At 40.4% G+C, this 19,847-nt stretch overlaps 3 protein-coding genes across 3 annotated transcripts; all 3 read right to left on the minus strand.

Annotated features, from left to right (window-relative positions):
• Positions 1–1,595: 1,595 nt before the first annotated feature.
• MELLADRAFT_51129 (uncharacterized protein) lies at positions 1,596–4,142 on the minus strand (the record flags this gene model as incomplete). The annotated part of the gene is made up of 7 exons (XM_007418723.1): positions 1,596–2,600; positions 2,704–2,807; positions 2,897–2,986; positions 3,070–3,109; positions 3,227–3,305; positions 3,411–3,638; positions 3,708–4,142. The coding sequence occupies 7 exons, from the start codon at positions 4,140–4,142 to the stop codon at positions 2,125–2,127; spliced, it is 1,452 nt and encodes a 483-aa protein (XP_007418785.1).
• A 6,196-nt stretch (positions 4,143–10,338) lies between these two features.
• On the minus strand, positions 10,339–12,154 carry MELLADRAFT_113961 (uncharacterized protein; the record flags this gene model as incomplete). Its single annotated transcript, XM_007418739.1, has 2 exons — positions 10,339–11,328; positions 11,444–12,154. 2 exons carry the CDS (start codon positions 12,152–12,154, stop codon positions 10,339–10,341), a joined length of 1,701 nt encoding a protein of 566 aa, XP_007418801.1.
• Positions 12,155–14,166: 2,012 nt separating this feature from the next.
• On the minus strand, positions 14,167–15,536 carry MELLADRAFT_20598 (uncharacterized protein; the record flags this gene model as incomplete). Its single annotated transcript, XM_007418722.1, has 3 exons — positions 14,167–14,824; positions 14,909–15,131; positions 15,242–15,536. The coding sequence occupies 3 exons, from the start codon at positions 15,534–15,536 to the stop codon at positions 14,167–14,169; spliced, it is 1,176 nt and encodes a 391-aa protein (XP_007418784.1).
• Between the last annotated feature and the right edge of the window lie 4,311 nt (positions 15,537–19,847).

The raw sequence follows: 19,847 nt of genomic DNA on the forward strand, positions 1-19,847 counted from the left end.
GATTCTTCAAAGGTCGATGTATTTTCCTTGAAGAAGTTCTTTAGAAAGGTTAGATGGGAAATCTGCTGGTTTAACTCTATCAATAAAACCTTCAACAGCTTTTGTAAGATTAGGTGCGTAACCTCTAACGGTTTTTGCAAATACCACTGCGCTTTCAGAAAGGTGTTCAGATGCAGAAGGTCCGGTGTCGCAACGTTCGACCTATTCCCACGACTTTTGCATCTTTCGTTTCTTCCCTTCTGTCTCGTCGTCATCCTCATCATCGCTTTTATAGCCTTTTTCTTTCTCAACCACGCTTCTAGCAACAAATGGAGAGAAGGATTTTGAACGCTGGGGATTATTTTGGGAATCCAACAAATCTCTAGCCTTTTGGGTGTTGTTGATTTCCTCTTGTGTAAGGATTTTAATAGCAGCTCGGGATCAATTGCTCCTTGGAGGTGAAGGATTGCGAGATCTTTCGCGGCTTCGGGGCTCGTCAACAGGGAAGGAGGGGTTATCATTAAGATTGAAAACATAGACAGGTTCGTCGTTAGATGAAACTGGTCTGGTAGGAACAGGCCCTTCATTCTTGAAGATAGGTCTGTTTGCTTCTTTGTCCAGGTCAATAAGGCTGGAAGCATATTTAGACCATTGTTTATACCAGTTTTTGGTATCATAAGGAACGATGGCGGAGTAAAGCGTTCGGACTTGAGACATGGTTTTACCATTGGACCCACCCGCCGTTTGATAATTGGCTGTGAGGGCAGCCAACGCCTCGGTAACCACTCTAGCAGCTTCGTAATCATAACTGCCGTCATCACTCATCTGAGATTTTTTGAAGAAACGGTTTTTTAGACAGGACGGAGGTAAAGTAGATGGTTGTTATAACAAAAAGCTTTTAGGTTTTTGTCTGTGAATAGAAAAACTCCGAGCTTTTGCAATCACGAAAAAAGTAAGACGAAACCTTGTAAGTTGATGAAATATTTAAAAAGATGATGTTGGATGAATAGGAAGAAAACGATGTGGAATGAATTCGGACAGATGGTAAACAGAAATGACATCATATCTGTTCGAAAGATATAGCAAAGAACCGACCCATTAGCAATCATCACGGGTATGTTACAGTCCAAAAAGAATTACACTCCCATCGGTTAATGACAAGTCACCCACATCTAATTGAAAATAACAAAAATGTTATAAAATTCAATAATCAACTGGGTAATTTTGAATTTTGCACCGGCACTCTTTTGCACCGACCAACTCGGTGTAAACATGTCGGTGCAAAATTCTCCCACCCCATTTGAAACAATGTAACCAAAACCCAATCAAGTCTTCTTCAAATGTCATCTCATTCAATCAAATTATATTTCTCAAAAATTCCTTCTTCTATTACAAAGTATACTAAATAAAATCCTAATCAGACTTATCCAACAACAAAAAACTAAAAAAACTATGCTTTGTTATATCTTGATTTGATAACTCATTCAAAGCAATCAAAACTCTCAAATCCTCTCAAATAAAAAACCTTTTATATCATGAAAACCATCCTACATAAATACATATTCATAAAACCTTTTCCTTCATAATCTTTTTCTTTGCATTCATCAAAAATCCTTATCCTTATCAAATTTTCTAATCCATTTAAAAAAATTCATAATCAGAAAAAAAAAGAAGAGTAAAATCCTACAAACAAAACAGAACTAAAAGAATTTGTATCCATAATCATGATCATCATCATTTTCAAAAAAAAAAGTCTTCTTCATCATCATCATCATCAAAAAATAATAATATATATTATAAATATATATATGAAACTCAAAATAAGTATAAGTATAAGTATAAGTATAATATTCAAAACAGAGAAACAGAAAAGATAACAAAAAAAAGAGATTTCTATTTGTAAAAAAATAATAATGAAAAAGTCAAAAAAAAAGTAAAGAAAAGAAGAAAAGAAGAAAAGAAGAAAACTAAAATAAAATAAAAGAAAGGATAAGAAAAAAAAACCATTGACTTCAAAAAAAAAAGACTTCAAAAAAGACTTCAAAAAAAAGGAAAAACCTCAAGACAAACCAAAAAACCAAACTATAAAAAAAAACCTAAACTTGCATCTCACAATTTTTTCCCAAAGACAATCTCTAATTCCAATCAAGATCCCACCGGTTTAACAGGTACAGATTGTCTTAAAGAACCATTATGATGATGATGACTATTGCCAGCCCCAGTACTACTACTACTACCACCAGTTCCCACCACAGTAATAGATTGAGTTCTAATCCGACTAGTCGTCGTAGCCGTTCCACCACTCGAAGTACTAGTTGTACTATTATTCAACGTAGGTTTCCGTCTAGGTGATGAGATCAGGATTCCAGAACTACCTCTTTGGTTTCGAAGACTACCAACCCCATTGGTTAGAGTTCTTTGAGACCGACCGGCTATGATCCATGGATGTCTCATGGCTGGATCAGGTTTTAGGCGTCTTTCGGGATCCCATGCTAAACATTTCCCAATGAAATCTAAAAACAATTCATCATCTGTTTTTAGGACAGATGATAAGCTTTTCGATCCGACTCTTCTTCTACGTCCTTTTGAATTCACTACTGGTCTAGGTGCTCCAGTTGAATCTAAAAGAAAACCAAAAAGAGAAAGTAGAAAACAATCAGTTAAATTCTTTTCTAATTTTTCTCAGATCGGCCAACAAATAGGATTCGATGTCATTTGACTAACCAAAAAATAATTTCCTTCTTGAACTTCTATCAACCAAATACTTATCAGGCATTCCCAAAACTTCCATAATACAAGCCAATTGTTCAGATTCAGTTTCACCCGGACTATTTCGAAAATTTTCCCAAAACTAATCATCAACCTTTTTCTTTTTCTTACGCTTCATCAAATCCGAACCAAAAAAAAACAAACTTACAAGATTGGATAACCTGTATAAAGTTCAGCTAAGATACAACCTAAACTCCACATATCAATTGCCATATGATAATTCATTCCAAGAATCACTCTATGAAAAGTAACCAAAGATCAAAATCAAAATCAAAATCAAAATCAAAATCAACAAAAAAACTTCAATAAGAGAAAACTTACTCAGGAGATCTATAGAATCGACTTTGAATATAAGTATAAACTAATGAAAAATGAGAAGAAAAAGATCAAAAAATTCAATCCATCAGTCAAATCAATCAATCATTTCGATTTTCTTTGGTTTAAAAGGATTGATCAAAAAAAGCTTGATTAGATTTACCTTTTTCATTTTCAAAACAACTACTACCAAAATCAATAGTTTTAATCGCACTTTTCCCCGGATGTCTCAACAAGATATTCTACAAAAAGTCAAAAAGTCAAAAAGAAAATCAATCCTCTCATTCGATTCCAATTCCCCACTTTAAAAAAAAAGAATAGAAACCAAATGAAAAAAAGAAGCGTACCTCAGGTTTCAAATCACAATGAACCACTCTATGATGTCTCAATAAAGAAAGAGATTGTAAGATTTGAATGGTAAACCTTCTGATCAAGACAGTCGAGAACCCATTAAACGAATTATTTCGAATCAATTCATACAAATTAATACTCAGTAATTCATTCACAATACAAAGATGACCTCGAAATGAGAAATGATCCGTCATTTTCAAAACACAATGTTTATCATCTGGATCCTATTTTTTTCGGGCGCAAAATCAACATTCAATTCTACTCTTCTTTCGTGAAAAATTCTCAAAACTTACCCAATTCAACAAGTTTTCCAAAACTTTAATCTCCACCAAAGCCTGATGATGAAACCTTCTTTTATTCCTAATAATCTTAATAGCCACCATTTCCCCAGTTTTATGATCTCTACACTGTAAAACTTGTCCAAACGATCCTTTTCCCAATACATCTACAATCTCATATCTAAACATCAAATGATCATTACGTATAATCAAATAATCTCCTCTCTCATCATCATATCCAAAGTTTTGATTAACTTCTAATCGATTGGCCATCTTCTTATTCGATTCTGCTCCTACATAATATATCTCTTCAAAACCCAAGATTTCTACTTTTTCATAATCCGATAAATAGTTTCGATATAACCTCAAGGCTTCCTTGGTCGTCAACGCTTTCGTTGGCTCTAACTTTCCTGCAATCTCAAAGAGCTTATTGATCTCGCTTAAACTCATCCCATTGGCTAACTTCTTACTCTTCTGTCTAGCCACATAAGCCAACATCTCTTCATCTCCTCTTAATTCTTCTTCACTCACTTGTTCAACCTGTCCTCCACTCTCTTGTGTCGATTTAGCTCTAGTGATTTGATTCGAACTGGTCGAATCATTTGCTTGATGATGACTACTCGCAATCGTAGGTGTAGTAGACGATCTAGACATTCTAGATGGTAAAGTTAATTTACTGGCTAATCCTCCGACTCCTACTCTCTTACCAAACTCATTAGTAGAATGATCAATCGAATTACTAATACTCGAAAGCCTTCTTGAACTATTCAGACCTGTACTGGCCAATCGGTTAGCCTGTGATTCTTGTGTAGTCTTCACAACTGTCCTTCTAGCTGCTGCAAGTCTAGCGGCTGCTGGACTACTGGTGTTCTCTGATCCAACACTCGATTTCTCTTCTGGTGCTTTGATCTCTTTAGTTGAATCAGTTGATGATTTCAAATCTAAATTCGATAGTTTTCTCATCGATTTACTGGTGGTGGTCGAAATCGATAATCCCGATCTAGTTCTAGGTATCAATGAAACTGTCTCTGATGTTCGTTTACTGGCTTGATGACTCATCATCCCAAACTCATTCATACCTGAATCAGGTACCGGTTCAGTTTGTGCATCATCTCCTCCTCCTACTCCTTGTACTGGACTTAACGATTTGTTAGGTTGAGTTTTGAAAACCGCTCTTGGAATCTTAGTAGGTGTCGAAGGAAACTTTTCACTCGCTTCTTCTTTCTTCTCTTCTGTTCTTAATGGTGATCCATCAATCGTAGGTAAGAGTCCTCTTCTAATCGAACTAGTAGATTCCTTTATACTTCTGACTCTCATTCCTCCTCTGATCGAAACTGAACTTGAATTGATCGCATATTCTCCTGATCTTCGTTTAGATGTAGAAGTCTCATTGAATGAATCAACCCTTTGGATGGTAGAAGAATCGATAGCTGACATTTGCATCGGTGGTAAAGGAGGTGGGACGGTTTCTTTGGTTGGATCAGCAGCTGAAACAGTCTGTTATGATCAAGTTAGAACTCAACATCTGAAAAACAAACAACTTCACAGACAAAAGAAAACTTACCTTGCCTCTCCTCCTACCAATCAAATTAGAAGCTTTAGTACTCAAAGTCAATTTCTTCATCGTACTAGTCGGACCACTACTGTTACCCGAATTCGACCCCGGTAATTTACCCTTTGAATCTTCTTGATGAACATTAATCGACAATTTACCATCAATAGGTGATCTCTCGACTTTACTACTACTACTACCAGCCGAGATCGACACTGTAGGTTTCCTACTACCTACACTATTTCTAATAAACACATTCAATCCCAACATAGATTTCCTACCTTCACTCTCTAATCTAGGTGAAGCTTCAGGTACAGGTCCAGATTGATTGGTAGAATTAGAATGATGTGTATATGAACTCTTTCTCGAAAAGAATGGGATTCCAGATGGAGTTCTTCTAGCTGAAAGTCCTGAAAGTTTACTCGTCTCATCGGTTTGATGACTTGAATTACTAATCGTTCGATCTCTTGCATTCGAATTATCATGAACAATGGTGGGTCCACTACTCATCTCATTCAACTTGGTCATCGGCATCGTGCTCAATCCAGATTTCTTCAAATTACTTGAATGTCTTTCTTCTACTTGCTGTTCTTTAGTAAATGAGGGAGATCGATTAATGCCAAGTGCAGCAGACAAACTCCATTTCTTATTAGCTTTTGATGTGATGGTAGTAGGATTAGATGGAGTACTAGGTGATGGTAAATCCGTCAACTCTTCTGAATTCTTTGGCGTGGTAAATGAATGCAAGAACCTAGAAGTCGCCGAACCCGGTAATGATTCAGAGTTACCAGTGATCGGAGTATGTTCCCCATCAGCTCCTCCAGGCGGTCCTATTCCTGAAAAGGATTTAGAGCAAGGTGAATCTAAAGTCTGTTGACTGTTCCTTCTAGGACTAGGTAGTTGAATAAACGAATGAGATTGAATCCTATTACTCGTTGGTTGAGGATGATTAAGTTGAGCGTTTGATAGGCTATAAGTATGTCCTTTATACGTTTCATAATCTTTCGGTAAAGGCGGAACAGGTGGTATGATTTTCTCGACTCCTCCACCAGCTTCGGATCCATCACCGCCATTTCCACTCAACACCGAACTAGCCTCACTACCCACACTACTTCTTCGTTTAGTAGGAGGAGAACGAGCAGGATGAAACGATGAAGCGGATACAGAGGTGGCAAGAGTAGAGTCTCTTGATTCGACGGTGTTAGTAGTCGAATTCGTTCCGCCTGTCGAAGATGTTGAGCCCCTTTTCCAATCCAAGACATCACCGTCTAAAACTTTAGCTTGAGATCCACGTCGACTGAAGGCAGTTTTAGGACTGTTTGAATTCTGTGATAATTCATTGGGAAACGACACAGCCGATGAAGGTGCAGAACTGAGATGATGTTGGATGGGTTGTGTGAGTGGTGGTGGTTTGAAACTTGAGCGAAGATGATTGGCTGATTGAGGATGGGCATCTTGAGTAAGATCATCAGCTTCAAACAATGAACTTTGTTCTTTAGTGCTACTGATCAAACTACGTGAACGCGTCTTCTTAGGCGATAGATGATGTTCTTCTCCTCCAGACTTGTGTTTATCTTTAGTAGAACTATGATGATGATAACTAGACCGATCTTTATCTTTTCCACTTACACTTGAAGAAGGGGTGTTTGATCGACTTTGATTTGGACGACGATTGGCACCACTAACCGAGGATGTAGGTCGACTTCCGGTGGATTCTTTGGTGAGTAGCTTAGATGTTCTCGGTGAAGTAGTCGAGAGTCCATCTAATTTTCGTAATGCTTCAGCTGTATCATCATTCTTGGCTGCAGCTTGTTCCATTTCCATCACTTCCAATTCGGTGTTCACCAATCCTGATGAAGCTGATTTGAGGATCGAATGTGCAATTGTAGAAGGTGAATGATGATGAAAGTGGGAGGAAGGAAAAGTCGGTTTATTGTTATTAAAAGGATTTGAGTTTGACAAATTCTCTCCTGCTACTCCAAGACCAATGGAGTAAGCTTGACCCGGTTCATATCGATTGCTCGACGACTGTGTGGTAGGCTTCGTAGGAGATTGAAAAACATGTGAAATCGAATCCCGTGTTCGCTTATCAGGCTCTTCAGTCAGTTCAGGATGTGAATCCCATCCTCGTGATTGCCTTGGTCCAGATTTGATGGGTTTTTCACCACTTGAAGAAATCTGACTCCTATGCTTGGGGTGATTATTGGGATGCGATAAAGAGTGAGAAGATAATGTGGGATTGGATTGATCGTGATTCTCAGTGGGATGGTTCAATGGTAAAGTTGAGAAACTGTTCGAAGTCCAAGAATTGGGCATACGCTCAAACGTGTTATGATCGGTAGTAGCTCGACCTGGTGCAGAAAAAGGAGGGGAAGAGATGATATGCTACGACATAAATTAGTCCAAATTTGGAATCCATCAAGGCAACTCTGGAGTTAGGAAATCAGGAAAGAATGGCTTACCTGTTCGTGGTCTGAACCATCTTCCTGACCTTGTCGAGAGTTCTTCTGCCCTAGGGCATTGTGAGAATATGTTTTCGAAGGTCCACCACTGTCAGATTGTGGATGAGACTGACTCTGTTTCATTGCTAATGGTGATGAACGATCCATAAAGGTTTGTGTGGTAAGATTCTAGATGATCACGAAAAAAAACCCAAATGTGTACCAGTTTATCAATCAATTGACATACTAGGGGTGGTTAATGAAGAAGGTCAAATCAAGAAAAGATCAAATCACTCACCTGTTGGTCTTCATCAGTATACGGACCAATCACGTCCTCCTCCCAATTCATAGTAGAAGCTTCATTGGAATTCTTGCTCTTCTTCTTCTTCTTTGTCAAGGTTCCAAGTTGAGGAGTAGCACCATCACCATCATTGAGATCAATCGAACTGTTCAAGGAACCCTCTGGATGATGTTGATGAGTTCTACTAGAAGAGATAGGACTGAGTGGAGATCCGAATTGATGATTCCAATCGGAAGTGGTACCACGAAACCGCGAGATCGGGTCAGTATGCTGTGGTGATGATTGATGATCTGATTGACGATTTGGTTTGATAGCAATAGATGACCAACGAGGTGTAGCCAGTTCACCTAATCCTACCAACCTAGTTCTATCCACTACTACCGGACTACAGATAGGACTAAAGAGTGCAGGATCAGGATGGGTTGGGTTAGGATGATTGATTTCTGATTCTGTTCTAGGACTCATGATTGATTTAGAGTGTAAAGCAGAAGCTTCAGAAACACTAAAAGGCATTCCAAGACCTATGTTTGATCTACGAATTGTATTCTGTTCATATTGTTGTTGATCGAGAGAAGGTGGAGAAGAGACGATAGGATTGGAATAAGCTTGAGATGAGTCTTGAGATGAACGAATGCGATTCTGAGATGATGAAGATTGAGTAAAAGAAGGGATTCGAGCTCTTTGAAGTTGAGGTGAATCTTGAGAGATGGTCGTCATTGAACGTAAAGGAGATGAAGGAGCTGATAGTTTGTTCGTAGAAGATTTTGAGTTAATGATGATTGAATTGTATTCTTGAGAGAGACGTTCATCTAGGGGATGAGTGAATTTAGGTTTGATGGAAATGAATTCATCTAGAATCGAAGGAGATCTAGAAGATGAAGAGAGTGAGTCAGATGTGGGTTCTTGATGAAATGAAGAAGTGAGTTTGTTTGAAGATAATCTGAGAGGAGTCGGCGCGGTTTTCTTTCGATTGATACTGAGAGTAGAAGAAGTAGGTGAAGAGATTGGATTTGAGAGTGAAGAACTTCTTGGAGCGATGATAGATTGAGTAGTAAGTTGAGATGAAGATGAACTTGAAGGGAATTTGAAGTGATCCATTCCTTTGATTTGAATTTGAATTTGAATTTGATTTGAATTTATAAATTTGATAAATAGTAGAGAAGTAGAGATGATAGATATAGTAAAGTAAAGTGGACTACTATAGTGGTCAAGTGAAGTTCAAAATCAAAATCCAAAATCAAAATAAAATGAAAACTAAAGATTGCTGATAATAAAACATTTTTAAACAATAAGATAATGATAATCAATCTAAACCAATCTAAACCAATCTAAACCAATGAATGGGTCTGTGAGTCAAATCAGAATCACAAAGAGAATCTGAGTTTGAGTGAGAAGATGAGTAGAGTCTGGGTTAGAGTGAGGGTGTGAGTGAGAGTGACACTGATACCAAAGTTAACGAGTCGATGAAATCAAATTATTAAATTTAAAATAGAAAACCATTAATATTTAACTATGACTATGACTATGACATAACTCTCTCTCCACAAAAAACCAAATCAAAGATCCATTCATAAGCACTAAAACTTTATAAATACTACTTCACTCTCACACTTGATCAAGTTCGACTGATCTAATTTACAAATTCAATCACCTATAGCAAACTTGTTGAGAAATTGATCAGGTTTGACTTATAAAACTGTAAATCTCAGACTCAGTGTGTGATCCAGTCAAACAGGTGGAGAGAAAAGTGTCTTCTTACGATCAATAATTGAATTCATGAGACTATGTAATCTTATTTCTCTGCTACTCACAGGTTTTCAGATTTCAGAATGTACCCTGCCTGAAATCAACTGATGATTGAAACAGATCAATCAGTTCCTAATCCGTCATCATCACTTAAGTACATTTCACCTAACTTGATGTTTGATCCATTGAAATTCATCACAGGAACTTAGGACACTTAAATCAACAATCAAAGCAAGACGAAAAGTCTCAAATAAGATTCGGAAAAGCTTCATGAAGAGTTTTATAAACTTCAAAGAAAATTGATTCATCATTAAATTGACAAAAAACAATCATGGGTGATAGTGAAAAATCTTCCTTTAAAACTCTTTTCCAAATAATAAGATTAAATTAATCCATAAAATAAATCAAAACAAAAACCCCAAAGAATAACACATATATTTCTTAGAAAAAAGAAATGAAAATCAAACAAATTATTAAATTTAGCAGAAAGAAAAACCAAAACCAAAGTAAAAGTAGAAAAAGAAAAAGAAAAGATTTGACCAAGGAGTCGATTAGGTTTCGTCCATATAAAAAGAATATTCCAAGGATCTAATTGATCAGTTATTTTTATCCTTTTTGATCTAAATTTCCCATTGGTTTATGACCCACAACAGTAGTAGTAACCGAATAACAACTAGCTTGAGACAATTCTCTAGACAAAGGAGTATCAGTAAGTTGATATCTAATCAAAGATTCTTTTTTTTGAACTCTTAATGGTCTAGGAGTAGTAGGTTGACATTTTTCAATTGGAACATAAGGATTTGGAATTAATGAATCGCTATTGTTGGTTGTAGGATTAAGTAAATCGGATGGTGACCAAGCAGATTGAATCGATTCAGATTGAATACTTTCGATGAGTTTAGATCGGATGTTCGTTCTTTGATCTTTAACTCTTTCTCGTAAGATCTCAATGCTAGATGAATCATCTGATCGGGCTATACTGATCTCTCTTGATAATGGATGTTGTCTTGTTCTAGGAAGTGGGATCGGTAGTTTTGTTAAGGGTGTACTTTCTTCTGTTTCGACGTTAGAAATCGACACAAACGATCGGATTCGTGAGGTCATGGTGTCTCGAAGACTTGATGAAGATCTTAGAAGCCCATCTTGTACTTGACTCATCTCTACTCTAGGACTTCCGTAAGCTGGTTCAGGTGCCGTAGGGATTGATGAAGAAGGAAGATGATCAGTCGAAGCTGTTCCTATAGGTGCTAAAATCACGCCTCCATAAATAGGCGCAATCGAATTGGACGTTGGATTACTTATCCAACTTAATTGACCATCATCCATAAAACAACTCATCCTAGGTGGTGGTTGACTTGGATGAAATCCAACAAACGAATGAAATTGTGAGGTGGAAGTCGGATCATTGTTGACTTGATTCATCACTGTGGGTGGTGGTGCTTGAAGATGTGTTGAAAACAAATGTGAAGGAGTTGAGCTATGTGGTAAATCATTGTGTAATAACACATGAGGGATTTGTCCTGAGAATCCATGTGGCATGCTTTTGATCGAATCTACGTCATCATCTAAAGCTCTTTTGGAAAACTCTTGGGGTGTCTATCATCAAATTCAAAAATAGATTTCGTCACATTATTATTGATAGAGTAAAGAAAAAAAAACACGTTAGCTCATTTTGATATGTTGTTTGTATCTCTTTTTTTTCAACACTTACGTTTAAAAACTTCCAAGTATCATCATCAATTATTTTCTTCCTTCTTCGATTACACCATCTACGAAGTCCCCAACTTGAAATAGCAAAGATCACACCTAAGATAGCTAATCCAACAAGAGTAGTAACAAAGATACTACCAGCGCTAGATCCAAGTGATTGAAAGAAATCATTTGGACCAGCCGAATTTCCGTTTCCAGAAACAGGAATTGAGCTAGCAGTAGAAGAAGCGATGTTTGAAGTTGTTATCATTGTTGTACATTGAGATCCTAAACATGATGATGTAGCAATTGTTTTAGGTTGTGGTATAGAGTTATCTGTAGGACTTGGATTGGCGGAAATTGTCGAGACAATCTTTGTAGGACTAGAAGTAGGAGTAGCTACACTAGCTGATGAAGTCACAGGATTAGGTGTTGCAGTTGGTGTTGGTTGAGAACTACTCAAGTCCATCCAACTGGGTGCAGAGACGGCCGAGACGATTGGTGAAAGGTTGAGATTCCCAACTGGTAAAGTAGTATGAATCGCTGGCAATATTGAATTTGTACTAGGTAGAAGAGCTGGAGGTGGTGGTCCTGGGTTCTGTGTTGTGGCTAGTTGCTGAAGTCCACGCTTTTGTTGAGCTTGTTGTGAAGTTTGTTGATCAGATTCCGTGACATTTGATTTTGGAGCTAATCGCCGCTTCTTGACGACTCGCTCTAGATGTTGGCCTCCCATCCAATGAGCTGATATTGAAATTGAGAAAAGTCCTCGCAGTTCGAGGAAATGGACGAAGGATTATTGCGCCTTTCGGCTGACCGTTATAGATAGCTCAAAGTTGATGATAACACGTAAGAAAACCCAAGACTTCTCACAAGAAAGATTGAAAGGTAGTTGAATGTTGATCGAATGTCACTAGGACCTGAATGAGTGCTCAAACCCAAAGTAAAAGATATGTTAAAAGTTGTTTTGAAACAATGGACGTCAAGTCTGAATCACAGAATATGGTAATGTTTGAAAGTTGAGAGAGATAGTCGACCAGGACACGATAGCGAAACTGGACCAGCAGTGCAGTGAAAGAGGATAAGAGGAATGTTAGAGATCTTCAATCAAGAAATGTAGTAAGACTTCCCAACTGTTAGGATCAAGTAGAAGTCAAGCAAAGGTTGAGGATCAGAAATCGATTCCAGGGACTCGGAGGATAAGATGATGGAACCGGGAAGAACACGAAAGACGGTGATGAAAACACGAGCATGAATTAGGGAATGAAGCCCTAAAGTGAGGAAATGGTAGTCAAAACAATCAGAGTGAATTGGGAAACTTCATCAGATGGTAAATTAGACTCTAGTCCAACTTCCATCAAACTGATCAAAAAACTAAAGTTGGCAAGTGAAGGCGGAATCAAGGTTAACTTTTTCAAATGGAATATTTCATTTCAGACGGCACCAGTTGATGATGGCGTAGATATCTAGATGGCAGGAGTCAATCCCATTTTACGACTCGAGTTGGAAGCCACCCCTCCCCCTTTGATTTCATAGTCCGAGTCAAAATCCAACATTGATATCCAAAAAGAAGGAACTGGGTGCAGCCCCACATTACTTTTGCTCGTTCAACTTCAACCAACTCTTGTGAGTTTTCCATCTATATCGACCTCATCTCACTTCCTTTGGAGCGATATACGCGATTGTGGTCGCTTTTTCAGCGCTGTTCATCCACACATCCTATCAAGCTTTGTACAAACACCTCATCCAGGCGCTATAAGCTTTCTGATCTTCATCAAGAAGAGTAAAGGTGATACCCATCAAGCTTTTCTCTAACTTTCATCTCATTCTCTTGTTTGATATTCTCAAAGACCAAATTTGATCGATCTCCAATTCGATCGATCTTCACTTTGCCTGAAGTGCCTTCTCTAGAAATGGCTTACTTTGGCTTTGGACACGGATCAAAACAGTATCAAAAGTTCAAGATAATCTCAAGATTTTTAGTCAAGACCAAGTATTTCGTTTTGGATTTTGATCAGCGTAGTACTTCAATCTGATCAACTTAGACCTTCTAAAAGATGTTTTGAGTAATATACCATCGAATTTGTGGTAGCTTCATTGAATATATCTTATCATAAACAGAATTTATCAACTTCAGTTGGAAATACGTCTCAGTCAGCTGTACGTAATTTCGGGATAGTTACTATAGTATAGATCATGATGGCAAACTTTTGAAATCTTGTCCATATTGAAAATCAATGGTGACTGAATACAATAAGAAACTACCCCGTTGTACATGATAGCTTGATAATTAAGATGTAAATAATTTACCTTTTCTTTTAGAACAAAGTCTTCTTGATACACAAACTACAATTACATCAAAATCTCAAAGACCAAATTCAGAGATCTGAAGTACATCCAACGAGTTCAAACCCACTCTTGATTTTATACAGCTTGCCTCGGAATCCCCGTCAATTTGCTAAAGTTTGCGAGGTGGAAAATGCACACGCAAGCTGCTTGGAATCGACTGTATAACGTGATTTTAATGTAGCGTCTCTTTCAGACAAATCATTCTCAAACCTCGCGAAGATCGGCGGGCTATGTGATTTGATCGAGTCGAATGGCTGATGTTGGAATATTGAGTTTGTGATTTGGTCGCCTGTTCCGATTTGACCTAGGATTCATATCATCCCGTTGATCTTATCCTCTTTTCTAAAGCCTAGACGAGAATGGTAGTAGGAGAGATAAAAAGTCTGTAGGATCTGAATATCAAACGAAGTCTCCTGAAGCAAACTTGATTGGCGCATCAGGATATTGATTTGACTGCTTAGGATATTGATTTGACTGCTTAGGATATTGATTTGACTCATTAGGATATTGATTTGGATCATTGGGATATTGATTTGACTCATTAGGATATCCATCTGCTTCATTAGGATATTCATATGGCTCAGGGCCGCCAAGAGACTTAGCAGTGATTATTTTCATATCTTTTTCGGAGTTGATGCCAGACAGCGTGATGTTTTGATCGACGGAGATGAAAGGCAATACGGCTTTTTGATCTTCGGAAGTGATAGGCAGTTCGGTATTCTCGGCAGAGGTGGGAGGCAGTCTGGCCTTTTGATTGGGGGAAATGATAGGCAGATTGGAATTTTTGGCGGAGGTGGTAGGCGGTCTCTTCGTTTGGTGAGTGGTGTTGATAGGTACATTCTTGTTCGGATTATGGGTGTTGGCAATGGCCGGATCGAAAGGGTTCGTGCGCAAAGGTTGGAGAGGATTATTTGCCTTCTGTGGGGGCGGATAAATTATTTTGTTTGAAAAAGCTTGACGATTGAGCCGAACGGCAGCACAAGAGCCAAACCCTTTTGGATTCACACATCTTATCACACACGCATCTTTTGTTTTACCTCCTAAACACACCGCCTCACTATGGAAGGGTTAACAAAATCCAATCAGCAATTTACTTTGATCCAAGATCTTTCTAGCGTATCTAGTCGATCTTAAGACTTACGGTGGAAAGACCGAAGTTAAAGGATACACAAAGTCTTTACTCGCCTCATTTATACCCTTATCACCCTCTATTTGGTGACTGATGGTCATAGGTTTCAAGGACTTCATGGTCAGATCTGCTGAATAATCACAAGCAAAAGGACCGGCACCATCCCGGTTGTGTACAAAAACACTCATGACTAAAGAGCCGTCATGACGAGCGAGGGGAAGACCATCATTTTCGGCTGCGCGCAGGCATCATACATCATTCAGGAGAGTGGCATAGGCATTAGCACAAGCAGGGGTAAGAAGTCACATGGCACAAATGATTTTGAGGATATATTGGTAGACGAACCTCGTCGGAATTCTTCCTGAATATTTACCACGAATCCCTTCATCGAGTCACCTCCAAAAATCCTTCCACAAGGTGTAACTGCGCCTGTTTTTATCTCTTCCTCCTTAATGATCCCAGTGAATTGAGTCAATGTACCACGAGTGGTGAAACGTGTCCCAAATCCGCTCGATCGATGTCCATTAGCCCCTTCAATGGCCAGTATGAATGAATGCCCAAGTACGATAGGACTTAAAAGGAGAACGCAAAGAAAAAAATGTATCGAATGTTTTCTTTCGATGTTACTTCGGGATGTCATTGCGGCAATTTCGTCTGCTCTCCTCGAGCCTAACCTGTGAAGACATTAGCAATCTTTAAGCTATTGAGTCAGAAATCATGACCTCACTCACCCTGAAAAGGCGTAGTCCTATAACCGTCCTGTACCAGATTGGGCTTGATGGCAATTCGAGATCACCTCAAACGAAATGATTATATATCGATTGATTGTGATTACAATCAGCGCTTGCTATGGAACAAGATATCCAGTCTGTTCTATCACGAGATCTATCTGGGTTGCTTTTCGGGTAGGAGTTATGACCACGAGAACTTGCTACAGCCTATGGAAAGTAGACAAGCGATGTCTGATTGATACCAGTGCTGATTGAGATGCAAACTGAGCTCTGTGAAGGTTTTAGAAATCCTTTGAGATTGGCGTGTTCAACGATCGATGCGAATTGGGAGGCGAGTGATTTTTATGCGTAAGATTCTCCATCAGTCGTACCATTCAAGTTTTCCTCTCACTCAGGTCAGCTCTGAAAGATGATCATGGTTGGTACCCCGCGATATTCGCGTCGTTTTGTGTTGTGAGCCATCGAAGCTGGAAACCAAGTGCCACGCGAAACAGGCTGCTATGATCAGATTTTTCAAATCTGTAGTTCATCGAGACGACGAGAATGTCGTTTCAAGAAACTGACCGTCGATCGATGCCAGATCGGTGGATATTTCCTCCATACTGAGCTTTCAGATTGCCTTTTAAGATTGAAAGAACCACTAGGCACGACGTGGTTCTTAAGCCCACGGTGCCTTAGCGGAGGAGAGGTGCGCGGGACGGCGCGCACGTTGCAAATCGACATTGTCGAGTTTTGGAATTTGGAATTTGGTTCCAAAAATTCTCAACTCAAAATTTGCACCTCGCTAAGCAACGTCAAGATTTAATTATCGACTCCTCAAAGATAATCAAATCATTACACTCCATTGAAATTCAAGTACTGAATTTTTTCGACAAGATAATAGAAATGGAAGCACGACTAGCTCAAGCAGAAGCACGATTAACAAGAGCAACATCTTTAGCGTTAGGAGTTGCCCCAGGACCGAGTTTAGAACAGCCGAAAAGAACAAACAAAAGGAAGAACAGAGAAGACGACATTGAGGAAGAAGAAGAAGAAAACGTAGACGGAGAAGAAATAGAGATAACTGGAGGAAACATCGATGGCGAAGAGGTTCAACCTGAAGTAATAGAAGGTCCTGCTCGCAGAGGCTCGTCAGATACGGAGCAAGATGGATCTTGGAGACCGCCTCCGCAAAAGGGAAAGGGGAAAGCTCGACGGGGTGAAACCCCATCCACAGTCGATGACCTAGACGGCGAAGAGATAGAAAGCCTAGGTTAGTTTCCTCTAACACCCCTTTTTTCACTACTCACTTCTGTTTCTAGAAAAATCTATCTCTACCTTAGTCATATCATCTCCACACCACACACGCAATTCGTAAGACGTACACATGCTCGGAAAGGAGATGTGGTATCGACCCCTGAATGGGAGGGCCCAGGGTAGAATCCTGTTGTAGTTGGGCCTGACAAAGACATGCGATGTTAGTTCGGTGTTTTGTCTCGATCCTTGATTCCTAGGCCCCGAGTTATGGGTGCGAGAATGGCAAGAGGAGCTACCCTGGCTGAGAATAAGGAGGGCGTGTTCAATCTCATTCGAGTTGAAGCCTAATACCCATATCCAGAAAAGGAAAAGAATGTTGGGAAACGAAATACTCACGATGAATGAACCCCTACTTCAACAGCAGACGGAGATAGGGCGATAATCATGCAAGCGCAGATCGATGAAATGTTCGAGACGAATCGTCGGGCGGAAGGCAATGCAATGCTCGCAGAATACTTTCGGATCTTCGCGCCAGAGTCTCAGCCGAGAGAGGGCGGAAGCAGAGGACCAACTCCAGGTCCTAGTAACTTGCGTGAACGTCAAATAGCGCCGTTGCCTAGTCGATTAAGACAACCACCAACGCACCCAGCTCCACCACCGACTCGTCCTATGCCGCCTCCAGCTCCGCTCGCAGCACAACCCCTTCAACCAGTCGCAACTAGACCCACGAGACCCGCTCCTACGCGACCAATCGTTCCAGCGATCGGGACGCAGCGAGAAGACCCAGAGCGCCAAACGCAGGCAGCCATAACGAGAGAGCCCGCGAAACGGTTGACAAGGCAGGCAGCTCCAGCACGTCGAGGAGGCCCCCCCTCATCCCCCTCTCCCTCGTCATCCCCTGAACCCCCGAGGAGGGGGAGATCACCAAGGCGTGGGAGAAGACCAACACGCAAACCATCATCATCGCCTTTTAGTGACCGGCAAGAAGATTCACCGCCAAGGCGGCAGCGAGAACGTTCAAATCGCTACAACCAACCGGCTCCGCATCACCTAATTGAGGAAGGCTTCACGGAAGCTTCATCGACTGGTAGAGATCGACAACAGACGCGGGCGGTCTCTAGGGTCGAAGCACCACGATCGTACCCGGTCGATAGACTAGAAACAAACCAAGCCATCGACGAACCTCCCTCACGAGTAAATTCGGCTGAAGAAGAGGAGTTAGCGAAGGCCCTTCTAGAATCAGGGAAAGGAAGGATGGTTTTATCGAATGGAGACGTAATTGAGAATGGGAGACGAATCTTACACGATAACTCCATTCAGATGGCAAAAGGCCTGACGCAACTGTCTCCGACGCTTCAAGTTTATATGCGAACGTTCAAGGCATACATTTCCCTCGCGGTTTTTGACAAAAATTTCTTGATCAAAGAACACCAAGCCTGGAGTACGAGGAAGGCCCCGTCAGAAGCTAAGATCTTGGAAGGAGGGTCGGGAGCGAAGGTGTATAGCGGAGATCCACCGATGGATGAGCTTACCATGCAGTATGAGCAGTGGTTAGATGCAATGTCACTCTTCATTAAATACGTTCGTCAGGAAGGATGGCAGACGCAAGCGGAGCGCTTCGAAAGCCATCGGAAATTGGTCATCGAGCTTAGAGAAGAGGCTGGATGGATGGTCGCATTGAGATACTGTAGGAGAGTACGTCAAGGTGTGATGCGGGCAACGGTAGAGAAGAGCATCTGTAACATATCAACAATCCAATCGGTCATATTGAACGAGGTGAAGATGACTTGCGAAAACTACAACGAAAGAGCGTACCAAACGAACCCGTATGCGGTAGGCGGACCACGTGAGCATATCGACCCCGAAACTGGCCTTCCGAGAGCATCATCAGCAGCGAAAGCCACAACGTCGACCGCAACCACGAGATACGACTCGGTTCAGCCAAAGAAAGAAGGCTGGCTGCCACCGCTCGGGTATAAAGCGAAGAAAGCAGCAGAGAAGGCTAAGCGCGAAGCGGCAGGGAAGTACAAAAAAGATTATGCCAGGAGCAGATATGAAGACCGCCGTTACGATGAAAGGCGTGATCGTTATAGGAGTCCTGAGAGAGGCAGAGGAGACTACAATGGCCATAGCCGGGCTAGAAGCCGGAGCAGGAGCAGAGATGGTGCTCGAGGTGCTAAGTACAGCAACGGAAAGTACAACAAAAGAAGCTAGTGAGTTAATGACAGCCGAGAACATGATGAAGAAATGAAAATTACATTACCAAACATTATGTGTCACTCATTCCAAAAGAAAGCATTGCCCCTAACGTGAGAATTGTTCCTAAACCTTTTCGCCTGCCCCCTTTTTTGCCTGAATGACCAGTCGAGAATCAAAAAGCCCAGACGTAAGCTGCTTGATGAGAATGAGCACGAGAGTCAACACACCAGTCCGACGCAGTACCACGAGAAAGAAGTGGCCAAGCAGGGTGAAGTGTGAGATGAACGTTAGTGAGTGGGAAAAAGAATTACGAGAAAGTGGTCTGCTAGAAGAAAAGAGACACATCTTGAAAGGATTCCTCGAAGGTTTTGATCAAGGAATCCCAGAAATACACCTACCAAATATGTTGTATTATTGTCCTCCGAACCACTCATCCGCGTTGAAAGCAAAGAAAGAAATAGAAGAAAACCTAGAAAACGAGATAAAGGCTGGCCGAATGTTCGGCCCATTCACCAAGGAAGAAGCATACAACGAGCTAGGTTTCTTTCGGACAAGCCCACTGGGAGCGGTGACGAACGGAGACGGTTCACTGAGGCCAATCAACGACCTATCTTACCCCAGGAGAGAACCAACAATCAATTCAGTCAACGCAGCAGTAGATAAAGACGAATTCATTACGTCTTGGGACGACTTCGATAGAGTAGTGAAATTCTTACTATCAATTGATTACCCCGTCTTGTTAGGAATATATGACTGGGCAAAAGCCTATAGGCAGATACCGACAA

This window comes from Melampsora larici-populina, assembly GCF_000204055.1.
Source record: "Melampsora larici-populina 98AG31 unplaced genomic scaffold MELLAscaffold_103, whole genome shotgun sequence".
Classification (NCBI taxonomy): Eukaryota; Fungi; Basidiomycota; class Pucciniomycetes; order Pucciniales; family Melampsoraceae; genus Melampsora; species Melampsora laricis-populina.